The 16,416-nt window shown below is 33.8% G+C and overlaps 1 protein-coding gene across 1 annotated transcript in view; it reads right to left on the bottom strand.

Moving 5' to 3' along the window:
- LOC145263158 (uncharacterized) overlaps positions 1–16,416 on the bottom strand; it is an 85,485-nt gene that overhangs the window by 17,224 nt on the left and 51,845 nt on the right. Inside the window, exon 2 of the mRNA XM_080120163.1 lies at positions 11,844–14,708. Within this exon, the coding sequence (XP_079976289.1) occupies positions 11,844–14,051 (2,208 nt within the window). The 5' untranslated portion in view covers positions 14,052–14,708. The remainder of the gene's footprint in view (positions 1–11,843; positions 14,709–16,416) is intronic.

Below are 16,416 nucleotides of genomic sequence, written 5' to 3'. Positions count from 1 at the left end.
AGAAAAAAATATGTGAGGAACGCAGGCAAATTCGAACCCGGCACCTTTGTATTACGTTTTTGGAAGAAAAAAAAAAGAACTTTTACGATTTTTTTTTCTCTAAATTAAACAGATTATTGTTATAATTTATTTTTTTTTTCTTTCGTGCAACCGTATTTTTGTTGAAAAACAGTTTGCTCATTTTCGAGCATTATTCGTTGTGTAAATTTGAAAAGTATTATTGTGTAAAATTACGTTTAGGCAGAATTACTATTGCTAAATTGTATGAACTGTATGGAAACATTTATTCTTGCAAGACTTGTTGCTAATTGGCGAAAAACGTATACTTACAAAATTTTGTGGAATCATTGTTGTAAATTTTAGAAAGACATTTTTTTTTAAATATGGAACAGTTGGCTGAGTTGACGAAAGTGCTAACTCTTAGCGTTCAGGAACAGTCAAAAATGACACAACAATTCTTAGTGCAACAACAACAGCTGCAACAACAACAGCAAGAAATGACACAAAAAACTTTAGAGGCACAACAAGAACAAACAAAAATACTTCAACGCCAAATGTCGACTCAACAAAAGAATTTGGAAAAATTAATTCAAACCTCGACAACTGAGAAAAAAACGAATTTTTCTGCAGAAGGTATTTGAAATTCTTTGTCGGAATTTCACTACTCTCCCGATACTGGCGTTACATTTCCAGCATACTATAGAAGGTATGAAACAGTTTTTACAAAGAGGTGTTCGGATTGGACCGACGAAGAAAAAGTCACGCTGTTGCTCCAAAAACTGGGTACTGATGAAAACACTAAGTACGCTAACTTAATTTTACCCAAAAAACTGGAGGAAGTGACCTTTGAAGAGACAATTAATACGTTGTCTAGAATATTTGATAAAAGAGATAGCCTTTTCCACTCTAGATATAAATGTTTGAATTTACAGAAATCGGAATCTGAAGACTATTTAGAGTATGCTTGTATTGTAAATTGCTTATGTGAATCATTTAAATTAAATGAAATTTCTGCGGATTTATTTAAATGTTTAATCTTTGTACAGGGACTCACAGAACCAAGGGACAAAGATATCAGATCCCGGATCCTGACAATTATGGAGTCGGACCCAAATATAACTTTACAAAAAGTTACCGAGGAATGTCAACGTCTCATTAATATCAAGAGAGACAACACCCGCATTGAAGAAAAAAGCATTTACAAGATACAACATGTAAAAAGGCAAAGGACCCCTAGAACTTACAAGACCCAAGAACAAAGGACCTCTAGAATGCACAAGTACCAAAATTGTGAATGTTGCGGAAGTACGAGACACACCAAAAAGACCTGCTGGTTCAGGAATAAGATATGTTACGAATGTGGGTTCAAAGGCCACAAGGGAACGTACTGTGACCAGAAGAAAAAACGAAAGACTGACAAAGTGAATGCGCTTCGCACAAGGAAAGAGAAAAGTTGCGAAAGGCGTAAGTATGTCAGTGTTCACATAAATGGACATCCTGTAACATTACTCCTGGATAGTGGTTCCGACATCAGCATCATAGATGAAGATATCTGGAGAAGGATCGGTCGACCCGAACTAATGGAAACCAGCAAGATGGCGAGGAGTGTGTGTGGCAAAAAGTTGGAATTTAAAGGAGAACTGAGGTGAAACGTGACATTTGATGGTCAGACACGCACGTCCAAAGTGTACGTGGTTCCAGGAAGGAACACAAGTCTGTTTGGAGTGGATTGGTTTGTCCTGTTTAACTTATGGGAGCGACCAGTTAATTCTTTTTGTAATAGGTTGAACACAGAGAAAGCAAACCAAGTGGAAGACTTTCTGGACGATGTAAAAGCAGAATTTCCAAGGGTTTTTGCTGAAGGACTTGGACATTGTGTGAAAGTAGAAGCCAAATTTGAAGTGAAGAAAGATGCCACCCCAGTGTTCAAGCCTAAAAGAATTGTACCGTTTTCATCGATGGACGCAATCGAGAAGGAGTTGGAAAGACTTCAACAGTTAGAGGTTATTGAAAAAGTTGACCATACGGATTGGGCCAGCCCGACAGTATATGTGAAGAAAAAAAATAACAAAATCAGGGTCTGTGCGGACTTCTCAACAGGCCTTAATGACTGTTTAAAGGACCACAATTATCCCCTTCCGTCGGCAGAAGATCTATTCTCAAAACTAAACGGAGGAAAAATTTTTTCCAAGATAGACCTCTCAGACGCCTACTTGCAAATCAAGGTCAATGATGAATGTTCAAAGTACCTGTGTATTAATACGCACAAGGGTATCTTCAAGCTAAAGAGGCTTCCTTTTGGCTTAAAGGTCGCCCCTGCTTTGTTTCAACAGATAATGGATACAATGCTCGCAGGGTTGGAATTTGCGATGGCATACCTTGACGATATCTTGATAAAGAGCAGTAATTTGCAAGAACATAAGAAGCACGTCAGAGAAGTACTTAAGAGAATAGAGGGGTTTGGTTTCAGATTGAGTCCGGAGAAATGTGATTTCTTCATGAAAAGGATCAAATACCTGGGTCAAATAATTGACAAAGATGGACGAAGGCCAGATCCACAACGGACCGAAGCAATTGATAAGATGCCTGCCCCAGACTCAGTATCAAAACTACAGTCATTTCTGGGATTGGTACAATATTATGCGATATACATCCCTAATGTACATAATTTGAGAGCTCCTCTTAACGAGCTACTAAAAAAAGGCAGTAGATGGAATTGGACAAAGGAATGTGAATCTGCTTTCCAGAAAATTAAGAAATGTTTACTATCAGATCTGGCATTAGCACATTTCGATCCAGAGAAAGAGATTGTACTGGCAACGGACGCCAGTGATTACGGAGTTGGTGCTGCATTACTCCACAAGTATGAGGATGGAACAACAAAAGCAATCTCTCACGCGTCAAGAACTTTGATTGCAGCTGAGAAAAACTACAGCCAGATTGAAAAGGAGGCTCTCTCAATAATATTTGGAGTCAAAAAGTTTAACCGTTTTCTCCATGGACGAAACTTCATATTACAGACGGATCATAAACCACTAATCACGATATTTGGATCGAAGAAAGGCATCCCTACGCATACTGCAAATCGACTACAGCGATGGGCTGTAACTCTCTTAAACTATCAGTTTAAGATGGAGCATGTGTCATCAAAAAAGTTAGGACACGCGGATGCACTGTCAAGGTTGATTCCAAAAAGAAATGAAAGTTTGGAAGAAACGGTAATTGCAGCTCTTAAAGATGAAAGCGAATGCTCAAATTCAATGTGCAGTATGATCCGTGAACTCCCGGTAACTCTAGAAGAGATTAAAAGAGAAGCTGCAAAAGACGTTTTTATAAAGCAAATGAAAAATCAAGTAGGACGGACGGAAAGAAATAAGATGGCAAGAGAAATTACACCTTTTTCCATTTGCGAAGATGTGCTTATGTATGCCGATAGAATCGTAATTCCACAGGTATTACGAAAAAGAATGCTAAACGAATTTCACACAGGTCATCCTGGCATTTCAATGATGAAATCCCTAATTAGAGGTTACGTGTATTGGCCTGGTATGGATAAAGAGGTGGAAAACTGTGTCAAAGCGTGCAAAGGATGTCAGTTAGCAGCCCGAGATCCGCCTGTAAAAACGACCCCATGGCCAAAGACGGACTTGCCCTGGTCACGACTGCATATTGATTATGCTGGACCCCTAAAAGGTTTTTTTTACTTAATTGTAGTGGACTCTTTCTCCAAATGGCCGGAGATATTCAAGATCAGACATCCAACATCAAGGAACACTGTAAGTGCACTTGACGAAATTTTCAGCCGGTTTGGTGTACCAAAGACCATAGTGAGTGACAATGGTACAGCATTCACAGGTTACGAATTTAGAGAATTCTGCAACTCACTGGATGGATATACAGCACATCACGACGCCTGTTTACCATCCTAGATTGAATGGGTTGGCAGAAAAATTTGTGGACACGTTTAAGTGGGCATTAAGGAAAAACATGAACATTGACACAGATGAGCGGACAATACAAACATTTCTAGCGATCTACAGAGTAACCCCAAATCCAAACAATGATGTAAATTCATCCCCTGCAGAACTTATGTTCGCCAGAAAAATTAGATCCATTTTCGATAGACTTCTACCGGATAAAAAGAAAGTTACCAGAAAAGAAAACTTTAATGTAAAGTGCTATTCCCCAGGAGATAAAGTTTATTTTAAAAATTTTCAGAATGGAAAAATCATTGGGTGGACGGTATTGTTAAGAAAAGAATTGGGAACATGGTCTATACTATTCAAGGTCCCAGTTTTGTCTGTAAAAGACATATTAATCAAATCCGTTCCAGAATTTCGGAAAATACAGAGGAAATCCCAATGGAAACGTTGTGCGACACATTTGACATTCCAAAACCGGTGGGTATACATGGACCCATGAATGTATCTCCTGAACATACCGCACGGGCTGAACAGAATTCTTTACCAAAGGAAACTCTGACCAAAAGGAAGAGCACATGTAAAAGGAAAGTCGTCAGGCGTTTAAGTCCTGATCCTAAACAGAAGCGATATTAAAGCTAAAATCGGGAAGATTTCAGCTTCAGGGGGAGGTGTTATAAGGGACATAATTACGGATAGCACCGGATACGAAACGGTGTATAAAAGAGCGTCTTGAATTGTCTTGGAGGCAGTTCAGTGGTACGCACTAGCCCGACCGTCTCGCACTCTCCAAGTGTAGTCAGGATTAACCAAGCTCCCAGGACGAGCGTTCCGCTCACACACGTTAAGTTACCTTTTTCCTTTACCTTCATTTACGCGTATATCAACTTCAAGGCGAGCAGCCATTTTGTATTGTGTATTATTTCGAAGTACGAATAAACCTTTTTGTTACGCATTCCACTCGGCGTATTTTGTCATGTTATTATATACCGTCAAAACGGGATATAACACTTTGTTTTTTTCTCAGTCCCTAAAAAAAAGAAAAAAAGAACGCCTGCTCGCCACAAAAAAAGGAACGTTTTAACAAACAGGCACGCTTTTCACTGAAAAGTGAAAACAATTCAAACATCACTTATTCATCAGTGTTCTACTACCAAACATTCTTTTCACCTAAAAGAAAAACAAGATATTTTCGCCAAACACTTTAAACTTAAAAGGCTGAAATATTTTCAAACAGACATGTATCACATAATAAAAAATTAAAAATAGTTTAGCTCAAACACATTTCATGAGAAACACTGAAGACATTTTGGCTGAAAATGATAAAACGTTTCAACCAGATTCATTTCGCTGAAATGAACAAAACAAAAAAAAAACATCTTTTCTTTCACCGGACATTTTTAAAACCTAGATATATTTAAAAAAAAAAAATAATAATAAAAACACTTAAAAATAAAAGAGTGGATGCTTTATTCGTGTACGAAAACATATCTAATATCGGACTTTCACCAGTTTTCAAGCTGCCTTTTCCCTATTACAGTTTCCTAAAATGCTCACCTCAGATATTTAAACAAATACAAAAGATTGGTCAACTCAACGCTATTAAACGCACGTGTGTAAATATCCATGATAATAAAGCAATCTTACTTAACCCCAGAGAATATTTAAAAAGTAAAATGGGTCAACTTGACAACATTGCACACATGTGGTGTAAATATTCTTTGCAACAAGAAGCATTCTCCTTGCAAATTTATCTTGCACACACACAAAAGATCTTTTCATTGAAAAAGTAAATAACTGTTCATCGAACATTCATGTCAAAACACAAATTCGTTACTAGTGACTAGCCATTCAAAATAACCTTCACTGAAGGATACTCGAAACATTTTTTCACAACTTCCACCGGATTTCATTTTGTGTCAATAAAACAATTCGTCACCGATTGGAATAGTTTAAATTTAAAGAAATTTTTATACAATTCTACGAAACAAATTTGAACACGGTCACAAGCAACAAACCTTGTGTTAACAAAAGCAGATTTTACAAGCAACTGTCATGGATCGATACATCCAAAATCCTCACTACAAATTTTCTAATATACAACATTGTCTAAGACAACCCACATAAAAAACCTCTCTTTTATTTCCATAAACATTTTTGGTTTCTTCCAAAAACCAATCCAAATGAGGGGGTATTTGTAACAGACGAATTTGCAACAAACATAAGCAGGAGCAAATTCTTGCGGCTGAAGATTTTGAAATACACTTCCTTCCTGGCATGTCCAATCAGAAGCTAGCTCTCAGTCATGTGACCGTGTGTATAAAATGTGAAACCGCCACCACACTCCCTCTCTTTCTTCCTGGCTCTGGCTAACAACACACCCCTCTGTTGGAGCACAACCTCGCCTTGGCTCTTTGGCTTCAGGCTAGCATCACTACAAACAAGCCAACATCAATATCTCCAAACACCGACTTCCACATGCGGTACATACACATACTCGCTAATCTTTTGCCCCCTATCCATGCATGGACGCATGTTCCTACTACCAACTTCAACACGTATACACTGAACTTTTTTCCCTTTCAACAAGCTTGTCTAATCTCTAATCTACATTTTCACACAGGAACACTTTCAATGACTAACCTTTTCTCTATACAACTCGTTTCTCTCCTATATCCCTACTACTAATGAAGATAACCAATAAAGTTGCTTTTAAATGTTAGAATGAGACTTCTTTTCTTGTCTTCATTTTTAACTAAATACTCTAATCAGTTCATTATCACTTCTATCCTGCCCTACCATTTCTTCAATAAGTGCATGAAATGTAAATGCCACGGATCAACCAAACTAGTCATGACAAAACTGTTCATCGAATGGTGTATGGCTTAGAGAGAGATGGATTCCTCCAAGGTTTGTCAGGAAAAAGATGTTATACGATATTCAAGTTGATAGATATCAATGTTGCTACAAATTGAAAAAGAAACCATTTACCATTTTATAGGAATTAGTAATACGAAAAATTAAATCTTATTACTAATTCCTATAAAATGATAAATTTTAAATATCAAAATAAAAGTGGGAATGAGAGGAGGATTACAGGGAATTATAAATTCAGTAAATGAAAATAAATTTATATTGTAGACGACATATCTAAATCCCTTATTAAACTTCAACAGATTCAACCATTTTTTACAGCATAATTTTGAAGATGGCTATAATATACGGATCAAATTCAGTTAAACATTTCATCTGAGAGTTCCAAAAAACAACTTTGTAATTCCTTTTTTCTTCCAATTTTTTTCAATTTATTTAATTCCATCTAAAACTTTTCTACACAATTGCTTTTCTAAATCTGATCTGGCAAATTGTTACAAAAATATATGACTTTATTAGCCAAAAAATCAGATTGGTTAATAAATCTATGTTTTGTAATCAAAATTAGATGAATCTTCAAGATGGAGGATAAATCTTTAAAAATGTCTACCATATTTAAAGGTGACATTATTTTAATTCATCTGCTCTTTTTATTCCACAAAGTAAACATACTGGCTGGAGATTATCAATATTTTCGATCCAAGAAAAGATAAAGCTTAAATAACTCGGATCATATTTACAAGTTAGTCACACTTTTGCCTTCTTACTAGAACAACTTTCCACATTTGAGGTTTGCTCACATTCATCAATGTAAGATTTCTTGATTTTAAAAAAATTTATCGATTTTTATGTGTGAATTATTCTTAACTAGCAGTACCTGCTAACCAGCTCAGTGGAAGCGTGCCCCCCCCCCCTCAAAAAAATTCACGTAAGGTTTTATCAGCTAGTTTTATCTGTTTTTCATAGAGTGTATATTTTGTTTTGCAAGAAACAAATTATAAAATGTGTTATACCGGCATTCCTTGAACAAAGGAATTTACACCGATTAGCACTATAAATAGTGCTAGTAATTCCAACACCGGTGAGAGAGATGTGACTGCACTTCAACTGCTAGCCGAGTGCCCAGCAGATATACACGCTTTCCTATCTTTGTACATTATTGTTAATACACTTGTTCCTTAACCGAACCTCGAGTTGATTGTTCTTATTTTCACTGTTGTTCCACGACACAACAAAATGAAACAGTGGTTATAATGAACGTTAAATTGAAATATGTTACAAATTAAGCAGCACAATAATGGCATACCTAAATATTGAATATTGCTGAATAAATTCTCCATAAATATAGGATGAATTAATATTTGCAAAATAAAAAAAAAATTTTTAAATCCGCAGAACATAGACACCAAATTTATATGTGAATTACTTGATAGATTTTTTTAACCAATAATAAGGTGAGATCGGGGAGGGGAGGTAACAATGGTACATTGGTATGTAGGGGAAAATACCACATGATGAAAATCTTTGAGAATACGTCCAAAGGGAAAACATCAAGTTTGTCAATTTTAAAAATAAATTATAAGTATATTTAAAAGCAGATGAGGACCCTTAGCAATCCCCCCTTCAAAAAGTGAGATTCTACTTTTTTAGACGATTACGTGTGAATATTTTGAATAAAATATTTTAGAATTTAAAGTGGGAGAATCATGTTTTTCATATAAATTTATTAAAATAATCCCTCATTTCAAGACATTCTAACTTTTTTGGCTTGGACAGCACTTTTCATGTTCACCAGGCACAATCAAATATATTTGTAGTTGCTTTGAAAACTTTTATAATGAAGGAAAAATATGATTTAAATATTCACCAATTTTACAATGTCCTTTTATTTTCAGTTTATTTGTATTATTTTTAGTTTTTCAAATAAAATTATCGTTAAAGTATAATATGTGTTCTGATACTATATTTTATCTTTTCTGTTCTTGGTCAATGAAGAAGAAATCTTTTAAGATTGAAGATTAAAAAAAAAATGTTTCCCCAATCCAGAGTGCATTTTTGGGGGGTAAAAAGCGACCTTTGCTATTTTAGGAAATATATTTGTTATCACAGGTGGAAAAGAGTTGGTTATTAATATTTGCACCATAGTAAATGCAATAAACTTAAAATTAAAAAAAAGGTGGCTTTATGTTGACAATTAAATGGAATAATAAACGTTGAAAAAATTATTAAAAATAAGTAAAATCATGAATGTTAGCTCTTTGGGGAGGCAAATAAGTAGGAACAACACAGTCATTTGGTAAAATGTCGAATAATTAACATTCAAGAAATTGTAAACAATTTAAAAAATCAACAAATATCTGATACCAAATGCAGTAAAATTCAAGTATCTTTTATACATGCTGAAATTGCGTTTGAGTTCTTTTTATTTCATTTCTGTTATTAATTTGGGTGTGCAACTCGGACTTAGGGTTAATGGTAGAATAAGTCATTTGTTTCCAATTTTTGGGGAATTAAGTCTCCTTGCCCGTTAGGCGATAAGCGGCCATTTGTTTATTTTTTTTAATCAGTGTGTAAAAACCAGTTTGAACAAAATAATTTGTAATTAAAAAAAAAACCTTTGTTTTAGTACGCTAAAGTATATAACTTGGTAGATAATTAAATTCTAGTGTATAAATGTTTTTTTTTAGGGTTTTTTTTTGCTGTTGTATCTTGCTTTTTTACAATTTTCGGCTGTTAAATTTTCTACGCTTTAACTAAGTGAATAATTAATTCTAAATTAAAGGTGGGTGCTTAGATCATATTTTAAACTACAGAGGCTAATAAAATCTACTTTGAAAATCGATTTTTTTGCGAGTTTAGGTATGAATGGTTAGGCAAAAGGAAAAGGTGAAAAATAAAACAAATAGTCAGTAAATAATTGTTAGCAAAGGCAGTAAATACGGAAATGGAAAGAAACTCAGTCCGTGTATTTATCTGTAAATAATAATAAAAAAAATGTAAAATAAAACGGAAAGTGTAAAAATGTAAATAAACCAGAAAATACAGGAAGCACAAAATAAAAGCAAATGTAGGGATTTCTTTACATTTCGATAATTTAAAGGAAAAAAAGTATAAGGAAAAAAAGTATAAGGAAAAAAGGCAAAGCATACTGTTTAGGGGTTTATGTACATTTCAATAATATGTAAGAAAAACAACTGTATAGGGGGAAAAACAAATCAAACTGTTGGATTATGATAGTTGGCTAAAATGTAATTATATGTCTGTATTAGTAATCGAGGACAGTAAGTTGGTGAAGTGTTTGTTAATTAAAAGGAAATGTTTCAATCCATTAATAGTTGAATGGCTCATATTAGAGAAACAAGTGTGGGGGACGTTAGTACTTTTAGTATAGAAGAACAGAAGGTAAATGTCATGTCAAATAATGAATAGATCAGTTATGTAAGAAAGGGCCTAAATTTAAGTACCATATGAGAAAAATGCGGTGTAAGAGAGGAACCTGGAAGTACTTGACGAATAGGGGGTAAAATGGGAACTACTTCCTTTGTAGGTTATGACGATGATGATAATGTCACTCCTAGGAGTAAATGTAATGTTTTAATATTATGAATTAATGTGTCTAAAATGTCGTTCTATAGTTAAATAAGGTAATGGCTAATAGTGTAACCATAATACATTTGTATGTGCCATCTGTTGTTGTAAACCAGAGAAGATAACCTGCATCTGTTTTATTATATAGAGAGATAACCCGACAATTACACTTGTAACTGTGGCACTACAACCAATTACAATCAGCCACCATAGCAATTTGAAATCTATGGTTAATTTCTAAGATCGGTGTTGACTAGTACAAGCATTTCACTTCCTTTCTAGTTTATCCAATAAGAGGCCATCTCTCAGGCGAGCTGAGCACTTGACAAGAAATTATAAAAAGGATCGCCCACTGTTTATTTCCTCTTTCTTGGCAAGAACATGACACTATCAACAAGTTCACATTGCTCATACTCCTTCAAAAAACTTGCAAACCAAAAGCTTGTTGCAATAAAAGTAACTTATGACTATCAGAAAAGTCTTCATAAAGAAATTATATAACTTAGTATCCATTTGTTTTGGATAAATTTTTAGAGGAATACAATGAAGAGCACCTGAAAATCTAAAAATGCACCAGTGTGTTCTGATGCAGTGTTTGTGCACCACTAGTCTACATTAACATTGTCTCCTTGATGTATTTAGAGTCAAACATGTATCTAGAAGGGACCCTGAAAGTGAGAACATCTAAGTTCTTAAACCCAGGAGAGAATTCCTTTTTGCTTACAATTCTCTATTGAATTCCTTAGTCTACATTATGCATTGTTTTCTTGAGTTATGTAGGGTCATAAGAAATAATAGGAGCTTTAATAAAAATTGTGAAATATAAAGTCTAATGAGAAGTGATGGGAAAGTTATAATCAATTGGGAATTACCTAAAGGTTTGAGAACTAAGAGAAAACTAAATAGGAATTGGGAAATAAGAGAATGGCATGTCTTATCAAAGTCATAAGCAATTAGGAATTAGATAAAATTTATAAGGTATAAGAAATAATAGGAATGATTAGAGGAATTGGGAAGTTTAAATAGATTGATCAGTGATAGGAAAGTTATCAGGAAATGGGAAAGTACTTAAGTACTTAATGAAAAATAAAAAGGAAATTATGATAGGAAAGTTATAAGCAATTTACAATTTCCAAAAATTCTAAGGTATGATAAATAATAGAGAAGTTAATAGGTGAGAATTATGTCCTTAGTGTAATTCTCAATGGAATTCCTTAGTATTATATTCTACAGTATACATTGTTTTTCTGAGTTATATAGTGTCCAGTAGTAGCAAACATGTATCTGTAGATACTTCATAACTTTAGGCAACAATAGTAAAAAAAAAAAAAAGAGAAATACAAAAATATTACAAACCTTATTTAGACAATTCTGTTTTATTCACTGAGTGTTGTAGACAAAAAACGTTCTAACAAAAAAAGTTGTAACAAAAAAAAAAGTTGTAGACAAAAATAAACTTACCTTGACGTGCGAATAATATGATCCACTATTCAATATTTCCCATTTTAGTGGCAATGAAGATTTTAATTTTCTTAAAATGTTTCCCATCAAGTCGTTAATGACATCAATAGCACAGATAATATCAGGTTTTTTTAGTTTTACACTTGTACAAAATTCAGTAAACGTAAGGAGATCTAGTTTTTCTTGTTTTAATCCTGATTTTGATTCTGGGAAATTCAAATTCTCAAAATCTAATTGATTTTCTACTTTTGTTTTTATCGATTTTTCTTTGCAACTTGGTTCATGTAGATCTAAACGTTTAAAAGTAACTCTACAGTAGCGACATTTATTTCTTTTTCTTTCTTCTTCTTCTCCTTCTTCTTCTTCTTCTTCTCCATTGTCTGAGATAGATGAACAGTTTTCTACTTTTATCGATTTTTCTTTGCAACTTGGTTCATGTAGATCTAAACGTTTAAAAGTAACTCTACAGTAGCGACATTTATTTCTTTTTCTTTCTTCTGCTTCTCCTTCTTCTTCTTCTTCTTCTCCATTGTCTGAGATAGATGAACAGTTTTCTACTTTTATCGATTTTTCTTTGCAACTTGGTTCATGTAGATCTAAACGTTTAAAAGTAACTCTACAGTAGCGACATTTATTTCTTTTTCTTTCTTCTTCTTCTCCTTCTTCTTCTTCTTCTTCTCCATTGTCTGAGATAGATGAACAGTTTTCTACTTTTATCGATTTTTCTTTGCAACTTGGTTCATGTAGATCTAAACGTTTAAAAGTAACTCTACAGTAGCGACATTTATTTCTTTTTCTTTCTTCTGCTTCTCCTTCTTCTTCTTCTTCTTCTCCATTGTCTGAGATAGATGAACAGTTTTCTACTTTTATCGATTTTTCTTTGCAACTTGGTTCATGTAGATCTAAACGTTTAAAAGTAACTCTACAGTAGCGACATTTATTTCTTTTTCTTTCTTCTGCTTCTCCTTCTTCTTCTTCTTCTTCTCCATTGTCTGAGATAGATGAACAGTTTTCTACTTTTATCGATTTTTCTTTGCAACTTGGTTCATGTAGATCTAAACGTTTAAAAGTAACTCTACAGTAGCGACATTTATTTCTTTTTCTTTCTTCTTCTTCTCCTTCTTCTTCTTCTTCTTCTCCATTGTCTGAGATAGATGAACAGTTTTCTACTTTTATCGATTTTTCTTTGCAACTTGGTTCATGTAGATCTAAACGTTTAAAAGTAACTCTACAGTAGCGACATTTATTTCTTTTTCTTTCTTCTGCTTCTCCTTCTTCTTCTTCTTCTTCTCCATTGTCTGAGATAGATGAACAGTTTTCTACTTTTATCGATTTTTCTTTGCAACTTGGTTCATGTAGATCTAAACGTTTAAAAGTAACTCTACAGTAGCGACATTTATTTCTTTTTCTTTCTTCTGCTTCTCCTTCTTCTTCTTCTTCTTCTCCATTGTCTGAGATAGATGAACAGTTTTCTACTTTTATCGATTTTTCTTTGCAACTTGGTTCATGTAGATCTAAACGTTTAAAAGTAACTCTACAGTAGCGACATTTATTTCTTTTTCTTTCTTCTTCTTCTCCTTCTTCTTCTTCTTCTTCTCCATTGTCTGAGATAGATGAACAGTTTTCTACTTTTATCGATTTTTCTTTGCAACTTGGTTCATGTAGATCTAAACGTTTAAAAGTAACTCTACAGTAGCGACATTTATTTCTTTTTCTTTCTTCTGCTTCTCCTTCTTCTTCTTCTTCTTCTCCATTGTCTGAGATAGATGAACAGTTTACTACTTTTATCGATTTTTCTTTGCAACTTGGTTCATGTAGATCTAAACGTTTAAAAGTAACTCTACAGTAGCGACATTTATTTCTTTTTCTTTCTTCTGCTTCTCCTTCTTCTTCTTCTTCTCCATTGTCTGAGATAGATGAACAGTTTTCTACTTTTATCGATTTTTCTTTGCAACTTGGTTCATGTAGATCTAAACGTTTAAAAGTAACTCTACAGTAGCGACATTTATTTCTTTTTCTTTCTTCTTCTTCTCCTTCTTCTTCTTCTTCTTCTTCTCCATTGTCTGAGATAGATGAACAGTTTTCTACTTTTATCGATTTTTCTTTGCAACTTGGTTCATGTAGATCTAAACGTTTAAAAGTAATTCCACAATATTGACAAACACTTTTGTTAGCATAATTCTTTTTTATATTTTTATTTTCAGCCATTTTATTTTTCAATATTCTAATTTTAAATGTGAATACTATTTTTTAAGCTCTCAAACTTTGTTACTGAATTACAATGCAAATTGTGTATTTCAATGCATGAAAAAATATTTTTGATAAGTTATATCTATATCTATGTAAACTGATTAGCTTTGTCATAAAACACTTTAATGAACTTTCTATTGTGTATCCATTGCGTGAAGTTTTGTATAACTTTTCTATATTGAAGCAATTGAGGTTTACACCATCTCCTTACGTTTACACCATCGTTGATTTCACAATTTGATTCCTGAAATTATTTTTTTTTTACTCTCTATGGATTAAATATACATGTTAACTCTAACTTTTCATTAAATTGCTTAAGACTTAAGTATTAAAAGATATTCTTTGTTTTTCATTGGTTGTAGAATGAGTCAGATGAAGCAACCTTGTCTACAGTGATCTTCCGGTCTTTGTTTCGTGTGTAGATTGCATAGAACTAGATTAATGGCAGAGGAATCACTCAGTTTATTAATCTTGCAAGACTGAGAAATGAAAGAAAGAGTTCTTCAGAATTTCCATCGTTGTATTTGATATTCGTGTGGCTGAATCCATATGAAGTGAGGAAAAGACTTTATCAAGAATCAAAGAATATATATTATTCATATGGCCGCATTTTAACTGCAAAAGAAAAAGAAAAGATTATCAGAAATAATTTGGCTTTTAAAGTTTACATTTTAATACTTGAATAAAATCTTGTCTATGTGATGTAAATTCAAATTAATTACATGCAATATGTTGTATGTTTTGTCTGCCATTTGCAATTTGGGAAAAAAAGGCTTTGTGCCTTATATGTGACAGCCATGAAAATTCAAAGCCTACATAAATGCCAATAGCATAGAAAATCAGTCATTGTAACACATCACTAAATAAGTCCTCGTTCCACTAAAATAGTCTATCAGATTTTATAAAGTACTAGCCTTCAAATTGTGCTTGTCAAAATTTGAACCCAATCGGATCATTAGTTTAGAAATTAAAGTTATTTAAGTGAAACTACTGCTGCAAATTTTCAAAACAATGAAAAAATCTGAATTTCTTGTGTTGATAAAGTATTTGTTTCTGATAGAAACAAATACTGTTAAAGTAAAGCAATAGTTGTAATTTGGACTCTGCTCTGTTGGAACCAATGGATAAGAGACGATAGACTGGTCATACAGACATAAATGATCCTGAAAGTCCAAACTCAGAAAGGACATCACCTACTAGGTTTTGAGGTCGGTTTTGAACACTATCAAAGCAGGATAGGGTGCTATGAGTAGCTCCTGCCTAGATGTGGCAACAGTACTCCATCTTAGGATGTATCTGTCTCTTATACAGGTAGAGGATTGCACCAAGAGTGAAATACTTTCTTGGGCAGTGGAATGATGCAACCATTTTTCCAGCGACCTTAACAGATTTTATGTAAATCTTCCATTTCAGATCAGAGGTGAAAGTCAGTCTCAGACACTAGTTGAAGCATGGTGCTTCTTTGATATGAGAGCCAATCATATAAATTGTGACCAAGTGGCTTCAGAGCATTCATGGTGAAAAGATAGAAGTTTGGTTTTTGATGCGTTAAAATTAACCAGCCAACTTTTTGCCCCATTGCACCACATGAATATTGGAAGATAGAGACTCAGGGGAATGTTGGTCATTGTTGGTCTTTAAAGTGTTACCATAGATGGTAGTATTGCCTGTGTATATTTCAACGAATGAACTTAGAATATGATTTGGAAAATTATTGATGACGATAAGGAAAAGAGATGGGTCCAGGATGGATGCTTTGGCCACACCAGCATTGATAATTTGAGGTTCAGACTTCTGCCATCGACAACTACTTGTAATAAACCTATTGAAGAGAAAACATTCGATGGTTGAGAAGACATTTCCAGATATTCCATAGCTGGATATCTTATCAAGTAGACCTTTATGCTAAACCCTATCATATGCCTTTGATATGCCAAGAGCTATTGCTCTAGAGAAGCCTCTGTCCATAGATTCACTGATCCTATGTGAAATTACAGTCACCACATCAGCTGTAGATCTTACAAGATGGAAACCATATTGCTTGTTACTGATTAAATTGTTTTTGCTGAGGTGGTTGATAATTTCTCTATTTAGCACGGATTCAAGCAACTTACTCATGATGCATAGGTCTAATTAGTCTGTACTGAGATGCAGAAGACCAATCTCCAGTGTTTTTAGATACTAAGCAGATGAATGATATTTTTCAAGATGTTAGGAAACAATTCTACTTTAGGCATCCATTGAATAGTTTTGCAAGAATAGATGCTAGTTATGGTTGCAGTTTTTTTAGTATTCTGGCTGGAATATTATCAGGACGATGACT

Source organism: Euprymna scolopes, chromosome 38 (genome assembly GCF_053919585.1).
Source record: "Euprymna scolopes isolate OS-2025 chromosome 38, ASM5391958v1, whole genome shotgun sequence".
NCBI classification, from domain to species: domain Eukaryota; kingdom Metazoa; phylum Mollusca; class Cephalopoda; order Sepiida; family Sepiolidae; genus Euprymna; species Euprymna scolopes.
This window is presented reverse-complemented; position numbering and strand designations above follow the sequence as displayed.